At 40.3% G+C, this 24118-nt stretch overlaps 1 protein-coding gene across 5 annotated transcripts in view; it reads left to right on the top strand.

Moving 5' to 3' along the window:
- Positions 1 to 24118, top strand: part of ABCC4 (ATP binding cassette subfamily C member 4 (PEL blood group)) — a 189924-nt gene that overhangs the window by 121659 nt on the left and 44147 nt on the right. For all 5 annotated transcript variants that reach the window (XR_010383585.1, XR_010383587.1, XM_010980230.3 and 2 more), the window contains one exon: positions 7750 to 7829. Coding sequence is in view for 3 of the 5 variants with exons in the window: in XM_010980230.3 (XP_010978532.3) it covers positions 7750 to 7829 (80 nt within the window). In the remaining 2 variants the exon portion in view is untranslated. The remainder of the gene's footprint in view (positions 1 to 7749; positions 7830 to 24118) is intronic.

The following is a 24118-nucleotide window of genomic DNA, read 5'->3' on the forward strand; positions in this document are numbered from 1 at the left end:
AAGATCCCGCCCAGGTGTCTGGTGTGTAGCACTGGCCCGCTGGCCAGTCTGCGCTCACAGACGCTGAGACCAGATTGGTCCTCAGAACTGGCTGTTTTCTGGGGAGCTCCCCCCCTTTCTCTAGCCTGTGTAGGATGTGTGATATGTCCCTTCATCCTCGCTCCTTCCAGCACCCCCCTCAGGATGTCCTCCTCACAACCGTGGCTTTGAAGAGAGAAGTCAGACCTCGTTCTGACCACAGGGAATTTTCAGCAGAGGCCCCTCCATGCCGCACCCTTGTCCACTCCCGTTCTCACCTGGTCTCTCCTTAGGTCCTGCCCTCTCCATCAGCTCGGCAAATATTTGTCCTCCCGTGGCCCTGTCCCACCTCTTAGTCCTCACAGGTGTGTTGTTCCTCCTGCTTGGACAAACTCCACTCTCCATCACTCCATCCTCTTCCCTCCTTCCAAGTGCTCAAGCTCTGTTTCCTCCATGAAAACTTGTCAGCCTAACCCTGGAAGTCACACCTTCTGGTGGCACCCACTGCTGCCGTTGCTCTGTCATTGTCACCTGCCTCCTGTGTGCTTCCGGCATTCTGGCCCCTGAATCTGCTGTGTCCCCTCCTGGGTATCCTGTTAACCTGCACCAACATTAGATTACAGATTCCCCCATAGACACTGAATAACAAATGTAAAATCCAAATTGCAAGCCCTGACGAGGGGTTAAAGACGCTTTCCCTGATTGGCAAGCAGGGCAAAGGGTACCAAGTAAGGGGATGTTGTGACCCAGAGGAAGGAAGACTTGAAGCTGAATGTGGACGGTGGATGGTGAGATCACTGTCTGTCTTCAAGGCATTCGGGTTTTTACAAGTCACGTTGCTTGGACAGTACCCCCTGGTATCTTTAGGTGGGGAAGGAAAATGAGAAAAATCTCATTCAAGATTTCAGACAAGGAAAGAGTACACGCATCCTTTTGAAACGCATTTCCTCTGATCTCTCATGTCACGTGGTGAAACCTTGGAACTACTGTTTGCAATACGTCTTAATTATATGAAAAGGCAAGAGACTGCTAGGCTTTGAACAGAGGGTGTAATTATTCTAGAAAGGCCTTCTCTCACATTGCTGGGGGAAAACCTGCCACCGCTGTCCAGCGGTGTATCCCTTAGGCTAGTCCACCTGTGGTTTCCCCCTGCTCTGTCTGCCATTAAACTGGTGCCACTAGAGCCAGCAGAAGACACGCCTGGGACCTGTCCCCAAGTTCAAGTTCTGGTGTTGGTTGGCGTGTAAGCGGGCAGGTGCGGTAGGCATAGGAAACCAGCATCTTCATGTGTGTTTATCCCACATACGCTGTGTCAGGGAAGCTGGGCCCTTTCAGAGCTGTCTGTAGGGGACAGTAGGCCTCTTCCTCAGGATGGGGTCAAGCTCCCCCTCTCCGGCCTCAGTACCTCGGTACAGCATCTCTGCACGCGGCCCGCTGAGCTGAGGCGCAGCAGATTCACGTAGAGACTGGGCTGAAGGGTGCGAGGCCTCTGCACGAGGTACCTGTGAGCAAGTGAAACTAGACTAAGCACAAAGGGAAAGGTTAGAATTTATTTTATGACCCAGATTCTATTGTTATTTCCCAGGAATTGTTAATGGGGTATGCCGGTAATAGTGTGACAGTTCATGTTACAACAAGAATTTCCCTAGGTCGGAGAGCAACAGCCAACCAAAAATGACTGCGTGAAATGTCAGTAGGGACTGAGATTTGGAAACAGGTCATTTATTTACAGCAGAGGGGCTTGTTTCGTGGATTCACTCACATTGTACTCAAGTGCCTTCTGTGTGTGAGGCAGTGTTCCAGGCACTGGGGTAACAGCCGTGAGCGAAACAGATAAAACCCCTGCTCTGATAATGTCAGTATTCTGATTTAATTTGGGTGAATAAAAAGGAGACCAGTGGTCATTGTCTCCTGGAAACTAAGAATGGAATTCAAAAGGGTAATAATTACACATGTAGTAAGACAAGGTTAACTTAAAGGTTCTTGAGACAGAATGAACGTCACCAGAAACATTCAGTTTCTTCCTTGTTACTCAAAGGGTGGCTGCTCGGCTAGCATCTGCATCGCCCGAGGGTTGTTAGGAATCCAGAATTTCAGAGACTGCACCCAAGCTCTTGAGAGTGTACATTTTAACCAGATCTCTCTGAGATTTGCGTCCAGATTATAGTTTAGAAGCACTGTTTTGTGCATGTTGGGCTATTTCTGATTGAACTTCACTCTATCTGATGGAGCCCTTCACGTCCTGGTAATTTCACCCTCGTGTTTACAACCTGCAGAAGACAAGAGTGTAGGCAGACTCCGCAGTGACCAGAATTAATCTTTCCAGCCATGTCCCCAATTGTCATGTAACAAGATGGCCACTGAGTGGGTTCCATGTCTTACAGTCTCTCTTCATTAAGAGCCACTTTTAAAATGTTCATTTCATAGATTTGCTGTGTTTTTGTTAAGAGTCCATCTGCACAGGTTTCCCATCTTAAATTTAAAAAGTTGGAAAGTCAGTAAGTTTATAATGTTTTATTATTAAATCCGTTTGAGCACAACCCTGCCCCGCCCGGTACTTTGCATTTTGTTATTGATAGTGTGTGAAGTGTGGTCCCTGCTTACTCAGGGTGTATAATCTAGATGTGAAGTCTGACTAATATACGTGGAAAGTAGTTAAACCACAAAATAGATTATATTGTGATGTGTTCTGAGAATATAGACTCCAGGTGTAATCTGGAAGCTCACTGAAACCATCTTTCTTATAGAAAGTGTCTGAAAAACTGTGTCTTTAAACATGAAAGTTGCTCATGTCTTTGCTGAGGGTGTATTGTCCTGTTTTAGACCCTGCTTGTTTGCCGGATCTCCTTAGTCCTCAGCACTAAAATGAGGATGGAGGTTGGAGGCAGGCTCTGGGCGTGTAAACTATTAGTTTAAAACAACCAGTGACACTCTAAATATTAGTTATATAGGTCATCAAGAAAATATGTAGTCCTCTTGAAAATGGTTAGTTTTTTTTTAATTTAACATTCTTTTATTGAGTTATAGTCATTTTACAATGTTGTGTCAAATTCCAGCGTAGAGCACAGTTTTTCAGTTATACATGAACATACGTATATTCATTGTCACTTTTTTCACTGTGAGCTACCACAAGATCTTGTATATATTTCCCTGTGCTGTACAGTATAATCTTGTTTATCTACTCTGCATATGCCTGCCAGTATCTACAAATTTTGAACTCCCAGTCTGTCCCTTCCCACCCACCTCCCCCTTAGCAACCACAAGTTTGTATTCTATGTCTATGAGTCTGTTCCTGTTTTATATTTATGTTCTTTTTTTCTTTTTTTTGATTCCACATATGAGCAATCTCGTATGGTATTTTTCTTTCTCTTTCTGGCTTACTTCACTTAGGATGACATTCTCCAAGGACATCCATGTTGCTGCAAATGGCGTTAGGTTGTCGTTTTTTATGGCTGAATAGTATTCGAAAATGGTTAGTTTTTTGTTACAAGTTCTACCACTTCCCAACTAGTTTTAGTAAACAAGTCTCTTGTGATTGTTGGGTTGCTAGGGGCAGAATCTAGTTAGTTAGAATCCGTGTTAACAGTTCAGATGAGGAGGGCTGGATCGGAAGGAAGTGGGCATCGTGTGGAGCTGGAGCAGTGCTAACTTTGCTGGGAACTGGGTCCTTGTGGTACCCAGGGCCATTGCCCCAGGGCTCTTGGCCTCTCATCTCTGCTGGGTGAGGTGGGTCTGCTCCACTTCCCTTCTTCTCTTGTGGCCTCGATGTTCTTAAGAAGGGAAATTGAATAGCTTGATGGAGAATCAGTGGGTTAGCTCCCCCTGGGAACTTGTGGTCACTTAGCTGCGGCCAGGGCTATAGACGATTCCTGAGAGGGCAGCACTGTTATTCCAAGTGTGTCCAATAAAGATAAGGAAGTTCAAGTGCATGCCAAATTCCTGGAGCTACATTTATCAGCAAGAGTCTCAAGGAGGTAAAAGGGCTAAGGCAGAGATTTGGATACATGGGGCAAGGATTGAGGGACTTTTTTGGTGCATGCATAGAAGAGAGAGGAGATTTGGGATGCATAAGCAAATACGAAATCTTTGTAATGAACAGTGAGCAGAGTTTAGAAAGAGAACCAGAAGAAGAAAAAATGGTCAATGGCACTATCCTTAGGAAAAAAAAAACTTAAGTGGCACAACAGATATTTATTGCAGGAAGCTGCCCTGACAAGTGGGGTTTCCGTGCCTTCTCTCTCTGCTGTGTGGACATCCCACGATGGCTTGGCAGTAGCACCCACCCCAGTATGAAATACTATTACATCACCCTGAGCAAGGTTCGACCTTGTCTCCTTTGTCATGGGAACTTGGTCTGCAAAGGGATTTGAACATTTCTGTTAGCTGCCAAACCCTTTCTTGAAATGCTGTCTCTGTGAACAGCCAGATGCATGTAAGGGGCTCTGTTTGGGAGGGTTGGGTGTAAGGGAGACAGATGGAGTGTCTGGTCCTCCACTTCTCTTCTGCCCCATTCTCCAAGGCACTTCTTTTGAATGTCAGATGGTTCACAGGACGAAGTTTGGAAGCTACTGGCCCTGGTGACCCTTCATGCCCCTTAAAGCTCTAAAATCCCAGGATCATGTGACTGACACCTTGCACACTTGTCCTCCTTTACAATTTAGAAACTGCCTGTATAAGCGTGATCTCTTTTATCCTCATGATCATCTTCCTTTCACAGATAAGGGATTTGCGGATCAGTGGAGGCTCTTTTTATTTTATTTTATTTTGTTTTTTAAATAAGCTGCTGGGACATAAATCCCACTTCTCATCAGGACAGTCCTCCCCACCCCTCCACACTCAGATTCAGAGCCTGGCCTGGGCCCTGCACTCTGCAGAGTGGCTTCTGATTCTCTGCAGGGCTGTCAAACCAATAGCCAATTCTTAACAAAAGGATTAATTTCTAGAACCACCTTAGATACATATAAAGAAATTCAGAAGATCAGATCACCTACAAAACACATCTGCTCTGCTGTTACCGTCATGGTCACTTGTTGTGTGGCCTGATCCAGGGATTTGTTTTTTTCCTCCCCCGCTGGTGCCAAAGACCATTTCTGGGATAAAGGATGGGGCTCAAAGAGACACGCTGCAACACGAGTAAACCTCAAAAACTGTAGGCTCTACATAATACATTACAGACTTGATTCATGCTTGTTCAGGTTATTTTCTACTTGTGACTTGACAGATATGCCACACTGAACATCTTTGATGTGCTCATTAACTCCTGGGGATACATTCCTAGAAATGGAATTTCTGGGTCAGAAGAGTTGCACTCTTAGAGTTGTTTACATAAGCAGTACAGATGGGAGCGACGTCGATTTTCATTGTAACCATGTCCAAAGTGTGATCTGGGCAACAGAATATTCCTTGATTGGCTATGCTTTGTGATTGGCTATGCAGGATGGGTAGGTGGTGATACCTCTTTGCCCCAAGGAAATCAAGCATTACCTGGGGCATTAATATTAATCCTGGGCACCAGGCATTAACTAAGACTGGCCATCTAAGTCTGGGCAAGAGATAGTGGCCAAGATAGGACACCGTGTCTTATGAGGGATCATTGAGGCACCAAGGAGTAGTCGCTGGAAAGGATATGATTCACTTTCTTCAAGTATTTGGAAGCCTGTCATATCAAGAGAAATTAGTTATACTTTGTGTGGTTATAAGGGCAGAATAAACAGCAGAAGTTGGATGTTCCATTCAGTTTAAAGTAAGAATGCCTTGTCTAACAGTCTGAAAATGGATTGGGTTCCCCCTGTTCGCCATGAACCCCCTTCCCTCTGTGTCCCTGGAGATATCACAGCAGGGGCCATGTGTTATTTGGATGAAGAGACATGCCATGTGTGAAGGGAATTGTTCATACGGCGTTCATCTGGAGACCTTTGAGGAAACTTTCAGACTTCAAGGCTGTGAACTTGAAATCACAGCTCTGATTGCAGCATAGTCAATCCAAAAGCTAGATGCAACATTCTGCAAACCCACCATTATTTTCCTTATTTTGCCATTGCTACTTTTGAGGAGTTATGATATGACAAGGTGGGCCACAGAATCCACAAGAATGTGTAAAAAGTCACCCAACTGATTTTAATGTTCTCAATGCACAGCTGGTTAAGTAAAACCCAGCCTCTTGCCTTTCACATCTCGGTCTGGAAGATAACAGAAAAGGCATGACCTGGGAATTTGGAAGAAATGCAGAATCTCTAGCTCCCCTGTAACTTTACTGAATCAGAATCTGAATTTTAACATTGCCCGTCCTGCAGGGCCTGGCCGACTCTCCCAGGTGATCTGCTGCATTACCTCTCACCTTGGTGCTTTGAGCACCTGTTAACTCACCTGGGTTGTGACTGGGTTCTTTCACATGCGTGAGCCCATTTAATCCTGAGAATCACCCTCTAAAGCAGGCATGCTTAGAGGCTCATGAAAATTGTCACTGGGCCTTCCAAAGGCATCACTAGAACTCAGTTTCTGGAGTCTGTACTTCCTAAGCCTGGGCCGGGAGAAGTGAGGCCCAGCCTGTAATGGCCTGGTCTGGCGTGGCCGAGAGCGGAAGCCCTCAGTCTCTCCAGCTCCTGGCTGGGACACACCCTGTGCTTCCGGCCAGCCAGGCGCCCTGTGGACGACCTCAGAGCCAGCACCTCCGGGCAGTGCAAACTCAGCCCCAGCCTCTGGTCGCTCAGGGTCTGGTTGTAGACGAATGTGAAGGGCCTGGGGAGGAAGTCACCTGAGACAGAGTCAGGAAGCGTAGGCAGAGGTCCCCCATCTCACCTGCAGGCCGCCTTCCTGAAGCCTCAGTTACAAAAGAAGTTCAGGGTCCCTAACACATTCTCACGAGTGTGTATGTGGGTGTTTGTGTACATATACTTTCTTTGACTTAAATCATTAAAAAGACTACATTCTTAATAGAACTTAAAAATAATAGAACTCAAGAGATTTAATTTCTATTAGTCCTCATGTTCCAGTTCAGCACCCTTTAGGATACACTGTCTTCATGGATTCTGAGAAGGGAAATAAAATCAGTGATGATAAATGATACTAAGTTGTAATTCTGTTTTCCTGCCTACATCCCTCTGGCCTTGGATGCTTACGCATGAGTCGTGAGTTGTTCACGCCCGGTGCACCTCTGGTGGTAACAACTTAATGACTGGTAGTAAACACACGACTTGGAAATTGAAGGAATCCAAAGTTTCCTGAAATGTGAGGTGCTGTGCACCATCCTTGTGGTTAAAAAATTGCCCAGACGTTATAATTACATTTATTTTAAAAGTATCATTTATCAAGATAAAAAATGCAAAATTGGGGGTACAGTTAGGATGTATTTATGTATTTTGCAGTTTATATACCAGTTTAGCACTTTGAAGTCTTAGGTTGGATGGATCTGAAAGGAGGAAATATTCTAAAATTCATCAATTCTCCTGGATACTGCCACAAAATATTCCACACACCCCCCCTTTTTTTTAAATTTAAAGATCAGTACCACGTTTCAGCTCCCCTACCACTGCCGTTTGGTGGTGTTTTTGTTTCTTTTTAAGTATCATCCTATTTTCTCTTCCTTTACCACTGATACCGTTTTATTTCATATGAATCGTAATATATTAAATATATATGCCTGTAAAATATTGTTTTAATTTGTTCATGAATTGTTTCTCTTAAAGGGACTACCTGGGGAAGTTAGTAATTTCTCATATCCTGTTGTTGCAGGAAGAATTTTAAATCGTTTCTCCAAAGACATTGGGCACATGGATGACTTGCTGCCCCTGACGTTTCTAGACTTCATCCAGGTAACGTAACCGTCGTGTCAGGGTTCTCACAGGGAAAAGCAAAGTGCCTATTTTTCAAGGCCTTTTCACGGGGGTTGAGGGTGGGCCTTGCAGCTTGGCGCTGTGTCATGTTATCTTAAGCAAAAGGCCGTGTTTGTAAAAGAAAGGTGCGGTTGTGGTTGGGAGGCTGAGTTCCCGTGAGTAATGCCTGGTGGAGGCGTGGCTACACAGTCATGTCAAGGTTGGTTCGAAGCAGGGACATGCTTGGTAAGTGGTTCTCCCTCTGCCTTCCAGGTATCTGGCCTGGATTCCCTTCACTGTGAGCACATTTCATACTGTAGAAACAATCACCTCTCACGGAAAGATAGCCGAGATTAACTAAATTATGCATTGTATTACCACAAAGGACAAATATTTACTGCACTGTTTTTTTTTTTTTTTTTTTTTTTTTTGGATAAAGCCAGGTGTGGTTACTTACAAAGAAAAGATTAGTAATAATAAGGTGAAAATAATACTTGAACAAGGACAATAGAGAGCAGTTATTGAGGATAAAAAGCCTTTAAAGGCAAGTTCGTTTAAGCCAATAATTTGAGTTTGGGATCAAAGTCATCTCAGAAAATGTTTTGTTTTTGTAGGCAGCTTTTCTTTTCACACGTTGATGCTCCAAGTCTTAAGGTGTCTTTTAAGAAAACCAACAACCCCACAGTAATACCTTCTATCCAGCCTTTGTTTTCTCTGTGAACTTGAGGTTCTGAAAAATGTGAGTGCCCCGTCTCTCAGCTCCTCTTGAAGGATCCTTGCTCACGTGGGATGTTTTTTCCCTTGTTGAATTCTACTTTTCAGTGATTTAGGCTGCGGGGACTTTCTTCTTCATTTCCAAGCGTTTATTTTGGAAATGAAATGCATTTGTGAAAAGCTGCACATATTCTCAAGTCCCAGTTGCTGTTGCTAAAGCTTCATGAGTTTGAACCTTTGTCACCTTCCATAGGTGCCAGTTTATAGCAGTCTAATCATGAACTCGTTCGAAGGCCAGGAAAAGGAAAGGCTGGAGTTGGAGTGTCCACTTTCGGTTACATCCTGTAGCTACCTGCCCCCAGTTTTTTGTTTTAGTGCTCAAATGATCTTTAAGTCAAGACTTAGGGTCACTTATGAAGCCATTGTTATAAAAGGAGCCAAAAACATATATTTTGGAACCTTAGCTATGTGAGAAAAATCAGTAGTAAGCCTGAAATGATTCTAGGCATTCCTGTCAGTCACACACAAATGTCCCAATGACTATCTGACTGCAAACAGCATAGCTAATGGGCAAAGGCATCTCTGTTTACCGATGTGCAGTAAGCGGAGTCTCAGAGGAAAAGGACTCTTACTATCTTACTACTAAGATGTCTGATTGTTTTTTTTCCCTTCACTTTTACAGACTTATTTTATAAATGTGTCCTCCTGGGCGTAGCTACGTAATTTATCCCCAGAAGCAATCTTTCAATAAAGCAGTGTCATGTTTTGACAGTGACTGTTGATTTCTTTGAGGTTTTGTGAGTGGTTCTGTTTCTTTGCTCCTGCAAGCTCGGCCAACGTTCGGCTTTTCCAAAGCTGGCTGGCCAGCTGTGTGCTTCGCACATGGTTAGTTTAGTCCTCATAATCCGAACCTGTCACAGATTTTTGCATGATGCACAGTAGGACAGGGATAGATGCTACCTGATTCTGGTGTAAAACATTGTCAGTACCGTGAGAAGAGAACTCTGGTCTCGCTGTTTTTCTCTTTGTCCTCAGAGACAAGGGGCTAACTTAATCTTGATGAGACTTTTCATTGTTGAATATGAGTAGTCCCAATTAGCTGATTCCCCCCACCCCCAATCTAATAGCGTTCGTAAATCTCAGTGTTATTGTCTTCAAGAAAGGAGTTTTTGTATAAAGGATGACTCAGTTATCAATTATGATAAAGATCTATTGTCACTTGTTTTGTTTGCAGGTGTCTTTAATAAAGCTTCCCTAATCCCTTCAGGAAGAAATATTTTCTCCTTTTAAAGATAGTATTAGCTGAATATAAAGGCTCTGATCCCTGCCATTGTTGTTCATTCTTTGAGGGACATTTCCCGACATTCATTTTTTAAATGGTTGTCAGGAGGAATCAAGTGAAACTTCATAAACAATACAGTGACTGGTTCATCTTACTTTGTGCGCGGAGGCCTTTCTTCAGAGGATTTGCATTCGATGAGTGGGCTTTTGCAGAAGTATCGCTGGGACCATTTTGAAGTGTTGGGGTCTGTTGCTGTATTAGCCAGTGAAGATTTTTATTAAAGCCGCAGAAATGATTTTAACCTGTCCTCAAAAGCCAACAAAAACCCAAATGTAAATTGATTTTTTTTTTTTTAAGTTGGATGGGATTCTGTAACGATGAAAACAACCTGGTGGTGATCTGGGACTCTTAATGGAATCATGTAAACTTAAAATAAACACTCTTATGGTAAGCACATAGAATGAAAACTAATTTTCCAAATCAAATACATTATATTCAATTCATTTTCCCCAATCAACCAAATGTTTAAAACCTGTTAGTTATAACAGCAATCTTCTGGAAATTAATTAGAAGCCTATTAGCTCTGCTAGCTGAGCCGAATGAAGTAGTTTGCTTGTTACATTTCTAAATAGGCTCCTGAATTAAAGCGCAGCAAGGTCAAAATGACACTTAGCTTGGCTCACCTTATGGTTTCGTTTAAGACATGGATCGATCGATCGATCGATTGATTGATGAGGTGGTTTAGTCCTTTGTAGGAAATTTTATCCACTTTGACTTAATCCTCTAATTTAAAAAGTCGGGTCAGAGCATACAGGTATCCTGAATATTATCTTTGCAAACAATAGCACCATCTCAAGTGCATGGGAATCTGAAATGGAAGTGATGTTCCGGTCTCTTGTATCGCCCATCAACTGTCTAAAGAGTTTTGTTAGCCCCTTTCAGAGTTGAGGTTGAGGTTTCCTGTCTGCCTTTGTATTTGGTGTTCTTAGTAAAACCTGCTGCTGACATCGGTTTTAATATCTCTCATCTGATTCTTCGGATAAGCATCTAATGACCAGCTGTACTCAAGGAAGTTGATGGAACTTGGGTCCTTCTAAATCTAACACTTGAGTTTAGGAAGGTTTGGGAATTTCCCTGTCAAGAAGTTTCCCTTGCTGGAGATTGTGGTCCATCCTGATCCACAAATCTTGGCGGAATTTATAGTAACAAAAAGAATGCACATCAAAATTCAAAGCTTAGGAATGTTTATGAATAGGGAGTTAAGATTTCCACTTAACAATGTTCAAACTAACATTGACATTAAAAATTTTTTTCTTACTGAAGATAAGCATATGATCATACTTTTCAGGAGAATTAAAGTCAAATAGATAGAGAAAAAGTATAATTATATTTATCCATGTAAACTTTTCAATCCAGAGCCTCCATGTTTGATTACTTTTTCTGTGAGACAATGATAGTTTTGTTGGTTTTGTAAGAGTTCAGAATCATGGACCATTGGGTTAGAACTTACTTTTGTTTCCAATTAAGTCTGATGCTGAGGAATGGAGGAAAGGGAGCTGAGGACAGGGCCCTCCTTCTGTGTCACAGGCTAGAGCAGGGGCACTTGGAGGAAGCCAGGCTGAAGTCAGGGGCAGACTGTATTACTCCAGTAACAAATTGACTGAGATAAGAAAATTCTGCTTGAAGTGTCAGCCAATTTGCTGGCCAGGTGGTGAGTTTTATTCTGGATGAAATGGGAGACCACCACAGCATTTTAAGCACAGGAGGGACATAATGCTGAAAAAAAAAAAGTGTGTTTGACACTTTTGATAGGGTTATTAAAAAATTGTTTTGAATCACCAGTATTTGCGTAGTCCGTTAAAGGGAAGGCTCAGGGCTGAATTCTGTGTTATCCACTCACCCATAGCACAGCTTCATAAACTGAGGCAGATCAGTACTTAGGTCTTCTATCATTGATCTCCTGGAAACTGTACTTAGTCCACGGACAGAAGTGGTTCTCTGCAGTCTTCTCCTTCCCCTCCCACATGTTAGGGCAGTGGCTTCCAGACACCAGTTGGCATCTAGCTGAGTTAAAGTGAAGAAATAAGGATGATGTAGGATTTTTTTTTTTTTTTTTTTTGCGAGGCTGAATTTACTCAGTCTTTTTGTTTCTTAATTTTGTAAATACACTCAAGAGGCTCTTACCCAGGTATTTTAAAGTCAGCACATAAGGTGAACGTCTTTGTAGTCCAGGTTACCTAGCTAACATCCTAGCTAACGTATAGTGACTGCTTCTTGGGTGCCAAGCCTCGTTTTAAATTTTTATAATCTCTCATTTCATCTTCCCTGGCAACCCCATGAGGTACATACAGTTGTTGTGCTGGTTTCAGAGATGAGGGAAACGAGGCCCAGAGAAGTTATGTCATTTGTCCGGGGTCACACAGCTAGTGAGTGATTAGTTGGAGATATTTATGTTACATTTCTGAGTTGTATTCTTTATGCCCTTGAGGGAGATGAAGATTGCCCGTGTTTTGATTGGAGGATTCTTAATGAGGGTAGCCCCAAGTGGAGTCTCTAGTAATATTTATATTTAAATTATTTGTCATCAGGTGCCTGTACCTCGTCCCCAAGTCATAGAAGTGTTCATAAATATGATCCCATGGTATTTGTGATCTAAACCTTTTTGAAATTGTGGTCCTGGACTTTTATTTATTTTATTTTGTCTTTTGAATTAAAGATAGACAAACCTCCTTACTTACCTTCTCCAAAAATTCTGTTAGAAATTTTTGCTGATTTGTAAAATCCCATAGTTTGGGAACTACTATTTTCAAGAACCTTCCTTGACTTTGTGATAAGCCTGGTCTTCAACTTGAGTATCAGAGAAGTTGTGATTGTTTTTGAGGCGTGAGTATCAGAAAGGTCAGGAAGTAGAGGGCACTCTGTTTACACAAATTTTCACGCACATTTGTTTGGACTGTGGCGTAAGTGGCTCTGTGGTAATAGTATGTAAACAAGGAAGAATTAGCTGTGTCGAGAGCAAATTCGCAAATACTTGGGTTTTGTTTAAAACTAGAAACTTTACACTAAAACTTTATGAACAAGTGATTCAACATTCAACTAATACTAGTAATTGTAAATGTCCCCTTTATAGAGAAAATGGCATGTTTATACTTTTAACAAGTTAAATTATTAAATATTATTGTTAAAAATATATAAACTGCATGTAATCTATCATCCTATGGGGGAAAAAAAACCTTTGTGGCTTAATTGAACTGAATACCCAAGTAGCAGTTGAAATTTTGACTTCTCTGATAAACTATCAACAAAGGATCTGAACAATCTGTTGTTAGGGATCTGAACACCCAACTCCATGACTTTGTACTGTGGACAATAACGTTCTTTTCACTGAAGTTAGGAATTCAGATATATTTGATTTCAGACAGCAGAGCTCAGTGCTTTATCATTAGTGTGTGTGTATTAATGTGAACATGTGTAGACACAAATATACACACACACACCCTCAAGGAGCAAGCGCTTTGTTGATATGTAACCCTTTCAAAGCAAGTAGCTTGATGCACATCTTACTTTAAACTGTAAAGCAAAGAAAATAATGTTTGTGGCTGGTGCATATGGTTTGTGCAAGGCTCTACGTGAATCAAGGTCTATATTTTAGACAGCCTTGAGGACTTGCCTAGGAATTTGTATTTGAACATTTAGAGAGTTTGCCCCATCCAGGGCCTTTGAGCAGGAAACCAATCACCTGTGTGGTGTTTCTCTTTAAATATGTTATCTTTCCTCGTTTGTGAATTTCCCTGAAAATCAGTAAGGCCCCTAATCTGGTGTGTGTTGTACACACGTGGGACTTGCCCCCAAATTGTTTTCAGATTTCTGTCTCCTCTTTGTGGTCACCTAAACAAGTCTTTGTGGCAAGACTTCCTCTTCCCTGCTTGCTGGTCCAGCCGGCATCTGCCGTGGCATCTCAGGATGGGACAACAGGCCACCTCGTTCTGAGATGGGCTTCGCTGAGTATCACTGGGGTTTTTGACTCTGCTTCCCCCATTTTACTTCCTTGGACAGCAGTGCCAGGGCCCCAGGTTTACTGGAAACCTGATTGTGTTTCATGACCCTGAATCATTCCCTGAAGCTTTCCATTTTCAGGAGATTTATTGGTGAAGCCAGTGATACTAATGGCATTGCTAATATCATAGCTGGGTCTCATTTGAGTGAAGCTGAACATTGAGGCATTAACTGGAAACTTGTCCTTGAATCTTATCATCTGAACTGATAAACTAGGAATGCCAGGTGGAAGAGTTGTTTGGCAAGCTGAATGCTCTGGAAAGACTTTAAAAAAAGAAAAAAACTTCACTTAAAAAAACTAATTAGGTATTGATGAGACAACAGATGTATAGGGGTGAGGGATGAATTGGAAAAATATAGAGGGTCCTGTGCAGAGAGCTTCACAAGTCTTAGAGGTTGTAGATGATGTATCATGGGTGTGATTTATACAAGAAAAATTCTGACACTTGTATCTGCTTTAAAATTAAACCAAAACTTTTTTGGGTGGTGAAGGGGGTGGGTTAGGTTTATCTATGTACTGAATTACTTTACTACTAATTAATTAATTAATGAAGGTACTGGGGATTGAACCCAGGACCTCATGCATGCTAGGCATGCATTCTACCACTGAGCTGTACATTCCTCCCTGAAACCAAAACTTATTTATTTTAGAGCTGGTCAACCACTTCAGATTGTAGCAGTCATAAGGGGGCATCTTCCAGAACCCAGCCAGGGGAGACTGGTGATGGCTTCCTGGTGATTCCTGAATCTCATGCAGGGATGGAGGGGGCACAAATGATGGGAAGTCCAGGAGAGTGTACGTTGTTGGCAGGGAGGACATAGTGTAGATTAGCTGGAGTGTGAAATTTGAGATCAAATATCAGGTGAGATAAAGGTAGACAGGGTTGCAGAGAGGGCTGAGGGGTAGATCACATCATGTTTTATGTCTCAAGCACAGGAATTTGTATTTAGAGTGCCAGGTAGAAGTCTACAGAGAGGAAGAAGATATTACCAGCGCGGGGTTTTGCCAATGTAGAAAAGACAGGAAGAGGCACTGGTTTAGCCAAGTTTTTATTTGAGACAGTCAAGTCATGATGCCAGGTATTGCTGATGAAAACCCTGGATTCTGAATATGATCCACACTGCAGGACAGTCCATCCCCCCAGGTGATGTCATTCATAAGCCCATATTCCAATAGAGGGGCACTCAGGAGTTTCTACCCCATCATGGACACAGGCTCTTAACAGCTACGAGATATGTTGCCGGTCCACATTAGAGTTGCTGGCCAGACTGGAGCTGTTTGCCGTTCAAACAGAAGAAGGAAGGCAGGGTATAACAAAGTGAATTTATGTAGCCTATTTAGTGTAAGTCCACCTACAGATGATAGAGTCCTGAAAATGGTTTTTCTCAGTGTTCTTGGTTCTCTAGGAAAAACTTCATGTTTAGTTAAGGTTGAGTGTGCTCCTGTAAATGATTATTTACGATGTAAGAGATTTAAATGGTGAATTGGGGAGTCCTGTTGTCTCCCTTTCCAAGTTTGAATCCTCCGTCTCCCTCTTACTGCCTCTGCCCCACCAAGCCACACTATCTGTATCAGTAAAATAGAGAACTTTACAAGGTTTGTTGGAAGACAAACATATTTTAATGAGATTCTTTACATAACTAATCTAACTGCATGTTAAACACTAAATAGTTTTGAGTTAATTTTAAAGTACTGCATATATTTTTAAGTAGGAAAGAGTTTCATAATGGCATTGTGTTGCATTAAAGTAATTGTCACAGACAGTTTTCATAAACATTACCACATGAGTCTGTATCACAGAGATTCTAGGTTTGTAATCCATGAATATGTTACCGGACACTTGCCCACGTAGACTCAACAGGAAAAAAAAAACAGTTGTTTTCAAAAGAAACCGTTGAGCACTAAATATTTCACATTCATATAATGTTCATACATTTTGCCAAGGCCCCAGATAACATTTAGTAATGAGTCTCAATTATCCCAGAATTCTTGCAATTATAACCACTGCTTCCCAGAAGTCTTCCTAGTAGTAAAACAAGTGAAAATGAAGGTAAGATGTGGAAGTTTAGATTTAGGTTCATTAATTTAAAAAAATTGGGATTGCCCTGAGCATACAGACTTACACACAGCAAAATGCTGTAATTTATTGAAGAAGACTGAGCAAAACCTTTCCTTCCCCACACACCCCGATCCACCCAAAAAAAAAAAAAAAAATCAATGGCTTGACTGAGCTTAAATAACTGACTTTTCACATCCTTTCATGGACACAAAGGGCTAATCCTAAGGCTACTTGAGCCACCAATGCTGACAGTGGTGGGGACCACCATGGAACGTGTCATTCCCTCCTCACCACACACAAAACACATCGACTGCAGCTTTATGAAGTGAGAATGCCCAAGAAAAAGAAAATGTGAAGGAGGTGTCCGCAGTCATTTCTTTCTAGAGAGGGGAGCACAAAAGAAAAAGCTGCTGCATCTGGATATTGAAAACAAAGCAAGCCTGAGACTGGGGCATAATAGGCTGGGTCACTTGCTTTCATAGAAGCAAAAGAGTGGAACTGCCTTTACTTGTCTCAGTACCACTGACCCTTGCATTTCATTGTGTAGAGATGTCAGGGAAAGTGTGTAGAAAGCATTCCAGCCTCTTTGACTGAACAATGACTTTGTCATTTTGAGATTTCTATGGTGTGTTGACCCCTTCCCCTACCCCCGCCCTCGAATCCCTGGTGGACAAAAGAGATTGTTAGTCAGGCTGCCTTGCCCTGGTTTGAAAGATCTCTGTTTTACAGAATCTTTAAAAGTAAACCCATCCATTTTAACTGAAGCACAGCGTTTTCACGCCTTTAAAATCAACAAAAGTGTTTTAGTCGGGGCATTTGCTAGGATGGAATATTCCTTGAAAATGCTAGTCCCAGAGATCAAGATTCATACACACTGCCAAGTTAAAGAGGGTTTTCTTGTTAATAGAAAGGAGAATTGATGATAAGGGTTACTGGAAATATTTACAAACACTTGACCTTCGGGGCTTTGAGATCAGGGTTATATGAGTCAAACAAGCCCCCTCATAGGCTCCTTTTACCTTTTTCTTTCTTTTTTTAATGAAAGATGGGATGGTCGTTTTTTTTCCATCGTGATAGTTAGCACACTTAGGAAGCAGCACAGTCAACATCAGCCTGGTGACAGTTAATCACCGGAGACCTTCCCAGGCTGCCAACCAGTGTTCCAATTTGTCTGTCCCAGCATGTGTGCTGCAATGATAATGTTTATAGTTTAACATGAAGTTAATTAAGACCTAAAGAAAATAAAATTAGGATCTCATTTTTGTTAAGCCTGGCAGTGTTGTGTAGCGCGTAGAACTTTGTTATCGCACTCTTGGATGATGTCCACTGCTAAACAGTAGTGGCCATTCAGGGTACTTTGTCTCCTTGCTGTCTTGTACACTTTAGGAATGATAAAAGGGACAGTTGTTACTAGGCAGAGGAAAATGGCCAAATATTTGCTTTCGTTGAGGGCATTTATTGTGTCTATAAACTCTTCTTTATTGCATTTGTTCAGTTTTATCTACCCAGTGAATTTTCTTGATAAGATTAAGAACAAAGTGTGAGCTGGCAGACTTGCTTCAGTTTTAGGAAAATCTTGCAGGTGCTATTTTATGTGTGGATATATTTCTTGGTATCTGAGTTATGCAGGGCTCATAAAAAGACATCGGGAATGTTTCCATTTTGTGGTGGTCAGTTTTTTACATTTTGTTTTTTATTAAAGTTTAGTTGATTTACAGTGTTAGTTTCAGGGGTACAACAAAAACAAAGATTCGGTTTTTAAATATACATACATTTATATATATTGTTTTCTGATTCTTTTTAATTATATGTTGTTATAGGAAATTGAATATGGTTCCCAGTGCTCTGTAGTAGGGACTTTTTGCTTATCTATCATATATATGGTAATGTGTATTTATTAATCTTCAACTCCTGATTTATCCCTCCCCTTCTCTTTCCCCTTTGGTAACATAGTTTGTTTTCTATGTCTGTGAATCTATTTTTGGTTTGAAAATAAGGTTTGTAGCATTTCTTTTTAGATTCCACATGTAAGTGATGTTTTTCTCTGAGTTACTTCATTGTAAATATGGTAATCTCTAGATCCATCCATGATGCTGCAAACGGCAATATTTTTAGTTTCATTCTGGTGATCAGGTTATATGTCAATTTGGCCAGACTGCATTCTCTAGTTATTGAATCTGCGTGTTGCTGTGTAAGTGTTTTGTAGATGTGATTACAGTGCATAATCAGTTGACTTTAAATAAGGAAGATTATCCTAGATAGTCCAGGTGGGCCTGATTCAGTCAGTTGAAAGGCTTTAAGAGCTAAGATGTCCCTGAAGAAAAAGAAATTCTTTCTGTGGATAGCAGCATCAGCTCCTGCCCAAGAATTATAGCCTTTTCTTTGTAACAGCCAGCCCTATGGATTTTGGACTTGCCTAACCAAGTTTGATAGCAAATATTATCCTTTCTATGTTCTTAGATTTAGTTTGTTGATAATGTTTATTGTTCTTAAGAGAGTTTGTAGTTTTTCTTTCTTTTAATGTCTTTGTCTTGTTTTTATATCATAATAATGCTGGACTTCAATTCTGTGGAGGGATTTGGTGAAACTTTTTTGTACCATCTACTTATGAAGTCCTCTGGGTTTGAAGTCTTTTCTCTGGGAAATAAAAATTATGGATTCAAATTCTTAAATTTATGGAGTTATTCAGATTTTCTATTTTTTTTATTACGTCAGATCTTTGTATGTTCTTTTTCAAGAAATTTGTCCTTTGCATTAAAATTCTTAAATGTTTCAGCACAATGTTTATCTTCTTTTTAATGCCTGTGGTATCTCTTGTGTTATCCTCATTTAATTCCCAATTGTGATTTTTCCCTCTTTTTTTTTTTTTTCTTTTTTAACACTTTATTGGTACTTTCAAAGAACCAAGCTTTGGGTTTGTTCATTTTCCTCCTTGGATGTTAGTTTTCTATTTCATTAATGTTTACTTTTTAATTTTCACTCTTCTCCATAGTTTAGTTTAATATACTGGTAATATTTTAAAAATTATTTTAAAATGGATTTTAAGACCCTTGGCGCTTAGCCTTTTTTAAAAATAAGGCTTTTTGTTGTTGTTGTTGTTGTTGTTGTTGTTGTTGTTGTTGTTGTTAGAGTAGTTTTTAGTCCACTAAAAAATCAAGAGGAAGGTACAGAGATTTCCCATGTATTCTCCGTAGCCTTAAAAAACAGTTCTTAATGCTATAAACTTACCTCTAAGCACAGCTTTAGTTTCATCCCTCAAATTTTAGTATTTGTAAATTTTCATTTTCTTTTATGTCAAAATACTTTCTAATTTTATTATAATTTTGAATTAGATATTTTGAGGTGTCGTATTAAACATTCAATCACAGTGATATTCCAGTTATCTTTTTGTGGTTGATTTCTTGTTTAATCAGCTTAGGTCAGAACACATTCTGTATAATTTCTTCAGACTGAAGTTTGTTGATAACTTGCTTTGTAGTATAGCATATATGCAGTCGAAAAGGGCATCTTACGTTAATTACTGACTGCAGCATTGTGTATTTCTTAATTAGGCCAAGTGTCTCAGTGCTTCTAAAATCTTTTATATCTCTATTTTTTTATCTGCCTGCCCTATCAGTTATTGAGGTACATGGGTTTAAATCTCCTAGTATGAGTAATGGCATTGCTGAATGTTTCTACTGAATTCTGTCAGATTGTGCTTTATGTATATGTTTTGGAGTGATACTACTGGGTTTATAGAAATTGAGATTTTCTTTAATGTCTTCTAGATATATTGACCCTTTTTTCTTACAAAATATTTTCCTTTAGTTCTAGGACTCCTTCCTAACTTCATGTTTGTAGTTGTGTAGATAGATAATCCTGCTTTCTTTTGGTTAATGTTTTACTGGGGTACCATTTTCAGCATTTCATTTAGACTTTTATGTGCTGTTATTTTTAAGGTGTGTCATTTAAACATAGCAAGCAGATGGACCCCTGTCTTGAATTTAAAAATGAGCTTGAACACTGAAAAAAGGTAGAAAGGAAGCTAATAAACAATGAGATAACATGGAACACCAAGGAAGGAAGTAGTGCACTACATTTCCCTAATGCTTGGTTAATAAATTGTAAACCAAACCCACCATTCACTCTTCAGTGGAGTTGGATGATACAACTGAAGGATACATAGGTCCCAGAGATGGTGTGGATGTGAAAAAATCTGAAGCAGCCAAGTGAAACACAAAAGGCACAATTAGTGTATCCCAAGGAAAGAACACATTCAGAAAATCTTAGGGTTTGTATAGAGTTTGTGGAGTGTCTCGTACACATAAGACACACCCATGTTCACTTAACTGTGTCAGCTGAGTGGGTGAGGTCACAATAAACAGAGGTAATATAGGAGTGATCTGGGAACCAGAGTTGATCTCTGAACTCCAAGGACTTGCAAGCTTATCAGCTTACACCTCCAGACTCAATACTAATCCTAGGTTGGTATTAATTTTAGGAACTTACATTTAAGAGCCTTCCCTATTTTTCCCTTTTATTCTTTTTATCCTATAATTGAAGGGTAATGAGTATTGCTTGATAGGAATTACATTTTATTTCTTAGTACTTAGAGAGTTTGTGTACTCTGTTCAGGATTTTACTTCCTCTACAAGAATCTGCTATTAGCCATCAGCACAATCTTTGTGATAGCCATTTCATCTAAAAGTTATTTTTTTATCTCAAGTTTCCAGAATAAATAGGAAATTCTCCCCTATACCCACATTAGTAAACAGCTTCCTGATCAAAACTAGGCTTCATTTTTTTCCTCTCTCAATCAGAAGAAAATCTTACTATGTGTTCTTGCCAAGAAGTGAATCTTGCTTTGTTTATTGCAGTTAAGTCATATCTTCCGCAAAATCAGTAATAGTTTAAGGCAATCTGGATGATTTGTACTTACCACAACTTGGAACTTTGTCAGAATTCTGAAGGGTCTGACAGATAGTAGAATTAAAAGCTCTGAAATTCTTTTGAGGTGTTAGCAATCTTAATGATCTTGACTTTATTTTTCAAAACTGCAAACAAATAATAAAAGCACTGTCTACTGATTAAGCGGCTTTGTGATTAAATACGTGTTTCACATTGTGCCTAGTATATATGTATGAGAGCGAGGAGAGAGTTGAAGTAGAAATGGAGTAAGCCAAAAGTATGGCTGGCATATTTATTTGCATAAAATAAGAGGAATAAATTTTTACTGCTGTTTATAGAAAACATGTTCTTTGGCACAGGCTTCACAAAGACTAGCAGGAACAGAATCCCATGGAATTAAGTTTAAAGTAAGATGTGGATAGATACCTAGGAATTCCTACAGGACTGGAAGCAATTTAGAAGTTAAATGTCAAACAGGCAACTAGGCCCTCATAGTTAAAACTTAGCTTGTGAAAGGAGTATGTTTAAAAAAAAAACCTGCAATATTAGAATACAGTGTTAATTCTAGAGGCAGAGACTTCCTGGAGAAATCTTAATCCAAATGTACATATTGAACATGTAAAATCCTTAGACTCATTTTGTCTCCTTGGGGTTTATGTATTTATTAAAATTAAATTCCTCCCCCGCCACCCCAGGTCATTTTGCTTTTTTGGGCTCAGACCTCATCTTTCTTATGAAATTTTTTTTCTTATTTAAAGAATAATTCTTAAAATGTGTTAGTGTGTTCTTTTAGTGAGCTTTTTAAAAAAAAAATTTTACCTTTTTATTGAATTATAATCAGTTAACAATGTTGTGTCAATTTCTGGTGTACAACATGTGTCAGTCATATATATACAGACGTATATTCCTAGCATTTTTAAGACCTTTTAATGATCAGCCAGATCTGTGAGCTGAGTAGCTGTTATTCTCTAATTAGCTTGGAATCTACAACTGGTCCCCACATGGGAGAGCCCATATACAACCCCAAGGAACCCAGGAAAACTAGAAAATGGAGACAAATTGAAAAGATAATTAAAAGAGAGTATATTTAGATGCTAACCTTTAAAATATGATTTTGTCTGACTATGGGATTCTCTGTCAGGGAGCAATGAAAAGATCAGGCTTGAGGCCATAATGACTGAATCGTGTGACTTTGGGCAAATGTCTAAACCTCTCTGAGGATCACTTTTCCCGCTTTGTAAATGGAGAAGTTCATTTCCCTTTCTCAGATTTGATGTGAAAATGAGATAAAATAATGCCCATAAAATACGTGAGGTCTGGGACACATGGCAAGCCTCCTGAAACGCCATCCGTTATTGGACTGGTATTTGAGAAGTTGGGGTAACTGTCACTTCTTTGGTTGACAAGTAGATCTGGAGACTAGTGGGATTTCTTCAGCATTGTGGGAAAATTTGCCATGGGCACTAGCAATAAAATAGTATCTTAGTTTTAAAATTTTTTGATTGGGCAGGTTTTTAAACAAAGCCATTAACATTTTTCACAAGCATTTTTTCCCCTTTTCTTTCCTGCTTTTATATGTATATATTTCATTAACAGTTCATTTAGATGTCAATGTGGTTTGTCAGAAACAGCTGCTCACAGGACCACAGCATCCTTTCTGAGGATGAGAGGTACTCATTAGGCTTCCCTTCCATAAGTGATGGTGACAGGGTCCTCTACCTTAGTCATCCAAACCAGGTTGCTTCCTTGCACCAAGAAGGCCGACCTGAAGTGGATACGATTGAAAGTCCTGGGATTCATTTGTTTACAAAATCTTGGTTTTGTATTTCCATTGATAACAATACATCAGTTCATGGTGCATGAAATAGAAGATGCCAAGTTGATCTTCTCTTTAGCATATGTTGAAAGATCAAATTTGTTTTTGTCGGTTCATAGGTCCACTAGTTTTCTCCCTTAGTCTCCCAGAAATACTCAACAGTTTCAGAGCAGTAAGTCTTCACTAAGAAGAAGCAAGGCTTGAAGTAGAAAACGGGTGGGTGATAAGAAACATCTCAAAAAATGTTGACTTGCCTCCATATCCCTGAGGTCATCAATTTGGAAGTCCTGGAGCTGGGAAGAAAATACAGAGAGGACAAAAGTTGTGGCAGGTGTAAAGTGTATCGGTCATATTATTTTAAAAATGCATCTTTAAACAAAACCAGCCTTCTGATACAGTATTCTCTGTAGGACAAACAGCAGCTGCGCTGGTACCTCGTTGGGCGGCACTGGGCTGTTCCACTGGTTGGAATGAGCTGTCTCTCAGGGTCCAACTTCATGAGAATCTTACGATTATTTGTGTCTATTAATCTTTTAATACACCATCCATCATCCCCTGGCCGCTGGTAGGTATACAGGGCACACACAAGGGTGTTAATAATGGAGTTAGAGTTTCTGTTTGTTAGGAACGGGTGAGCACTCTATGTACATTATCTCATTTATTTCCCATCATCATCCATTTACGTTGCTGATTCAGCCCAGTATTTGCTGTGATTAGTAGTGGAAGAAAGTCTCACCCTTCCTGTTAATGTTCAGGAGGTTAGCCTTAACCCTGTCTCAGCGCAATACCCAGCTAATGGGATTGCCACTTCAGGTGTGGGGTGTCATTCGCTGCTAACTAAAGAATTACTCTGAATTGTGAAAAATCACCAAGTACTCTCAAGTTAAAGACCATCCAAGAACTGTTTGAAATGGACATTTTAAGGACTTAGCATAATAGTAGAAAGTTGACTCTATGTTGGGGACAAACTTTAACTTGTGGTAATATCTCCTGACTTTGGTTCTCCGGCTGTGGGACTTACACTCTGCAGTCCCTATCAAGCTGCTTCTCCTCTCCCTATGCCTCAGTGTCTCCATCTGTAAAATGAGATCACACTATTACTCAGTATTACTAAGAAGTTAATACGTGTGAAGTATTGAACGTGCAGCCCTGTGCACAGTCAGCACTTGGGAAATGTTAAATATGGATGAAAACCAGGAAAGAGGAATTCCCACTCCCAAAGGTCAGCATTTGAATTTTTCCTGCTTTTCCAGACTCTGAATTTCTAATTAACCACTTCTCTATCCCGCCTTGTATAGCTGAGGCTTCGGGACACCTCATCTGTGATACCAGCTCACTCGTCTCTCTAGTAAGACCTACTGGCTCATGATAATTTGGGATTCAACTCCCACTCTCTCTGAGTCTCAGATTTTCTCATCTGTTAAAAATAGTAATGCCTGCCTCAGAGGGCTACAGAGTATATCAAAAGAGCTAA

Source organism: Camelus dromedarius, chromosome 13 (genome assembly GCF_036321535.1).
Source record: "Camelus dromedarius isolate mCamDro1 chromosome 13, mCamDro1.pat, whole genome shotgun sequence".
NCBI classification, from domain to species: domain Eukaryota; kingdom Metazoa; phylum Chordata; class Mammalia; order Artiodactyla; family Camelidae; genus Camelus; species Camelus dromedarius.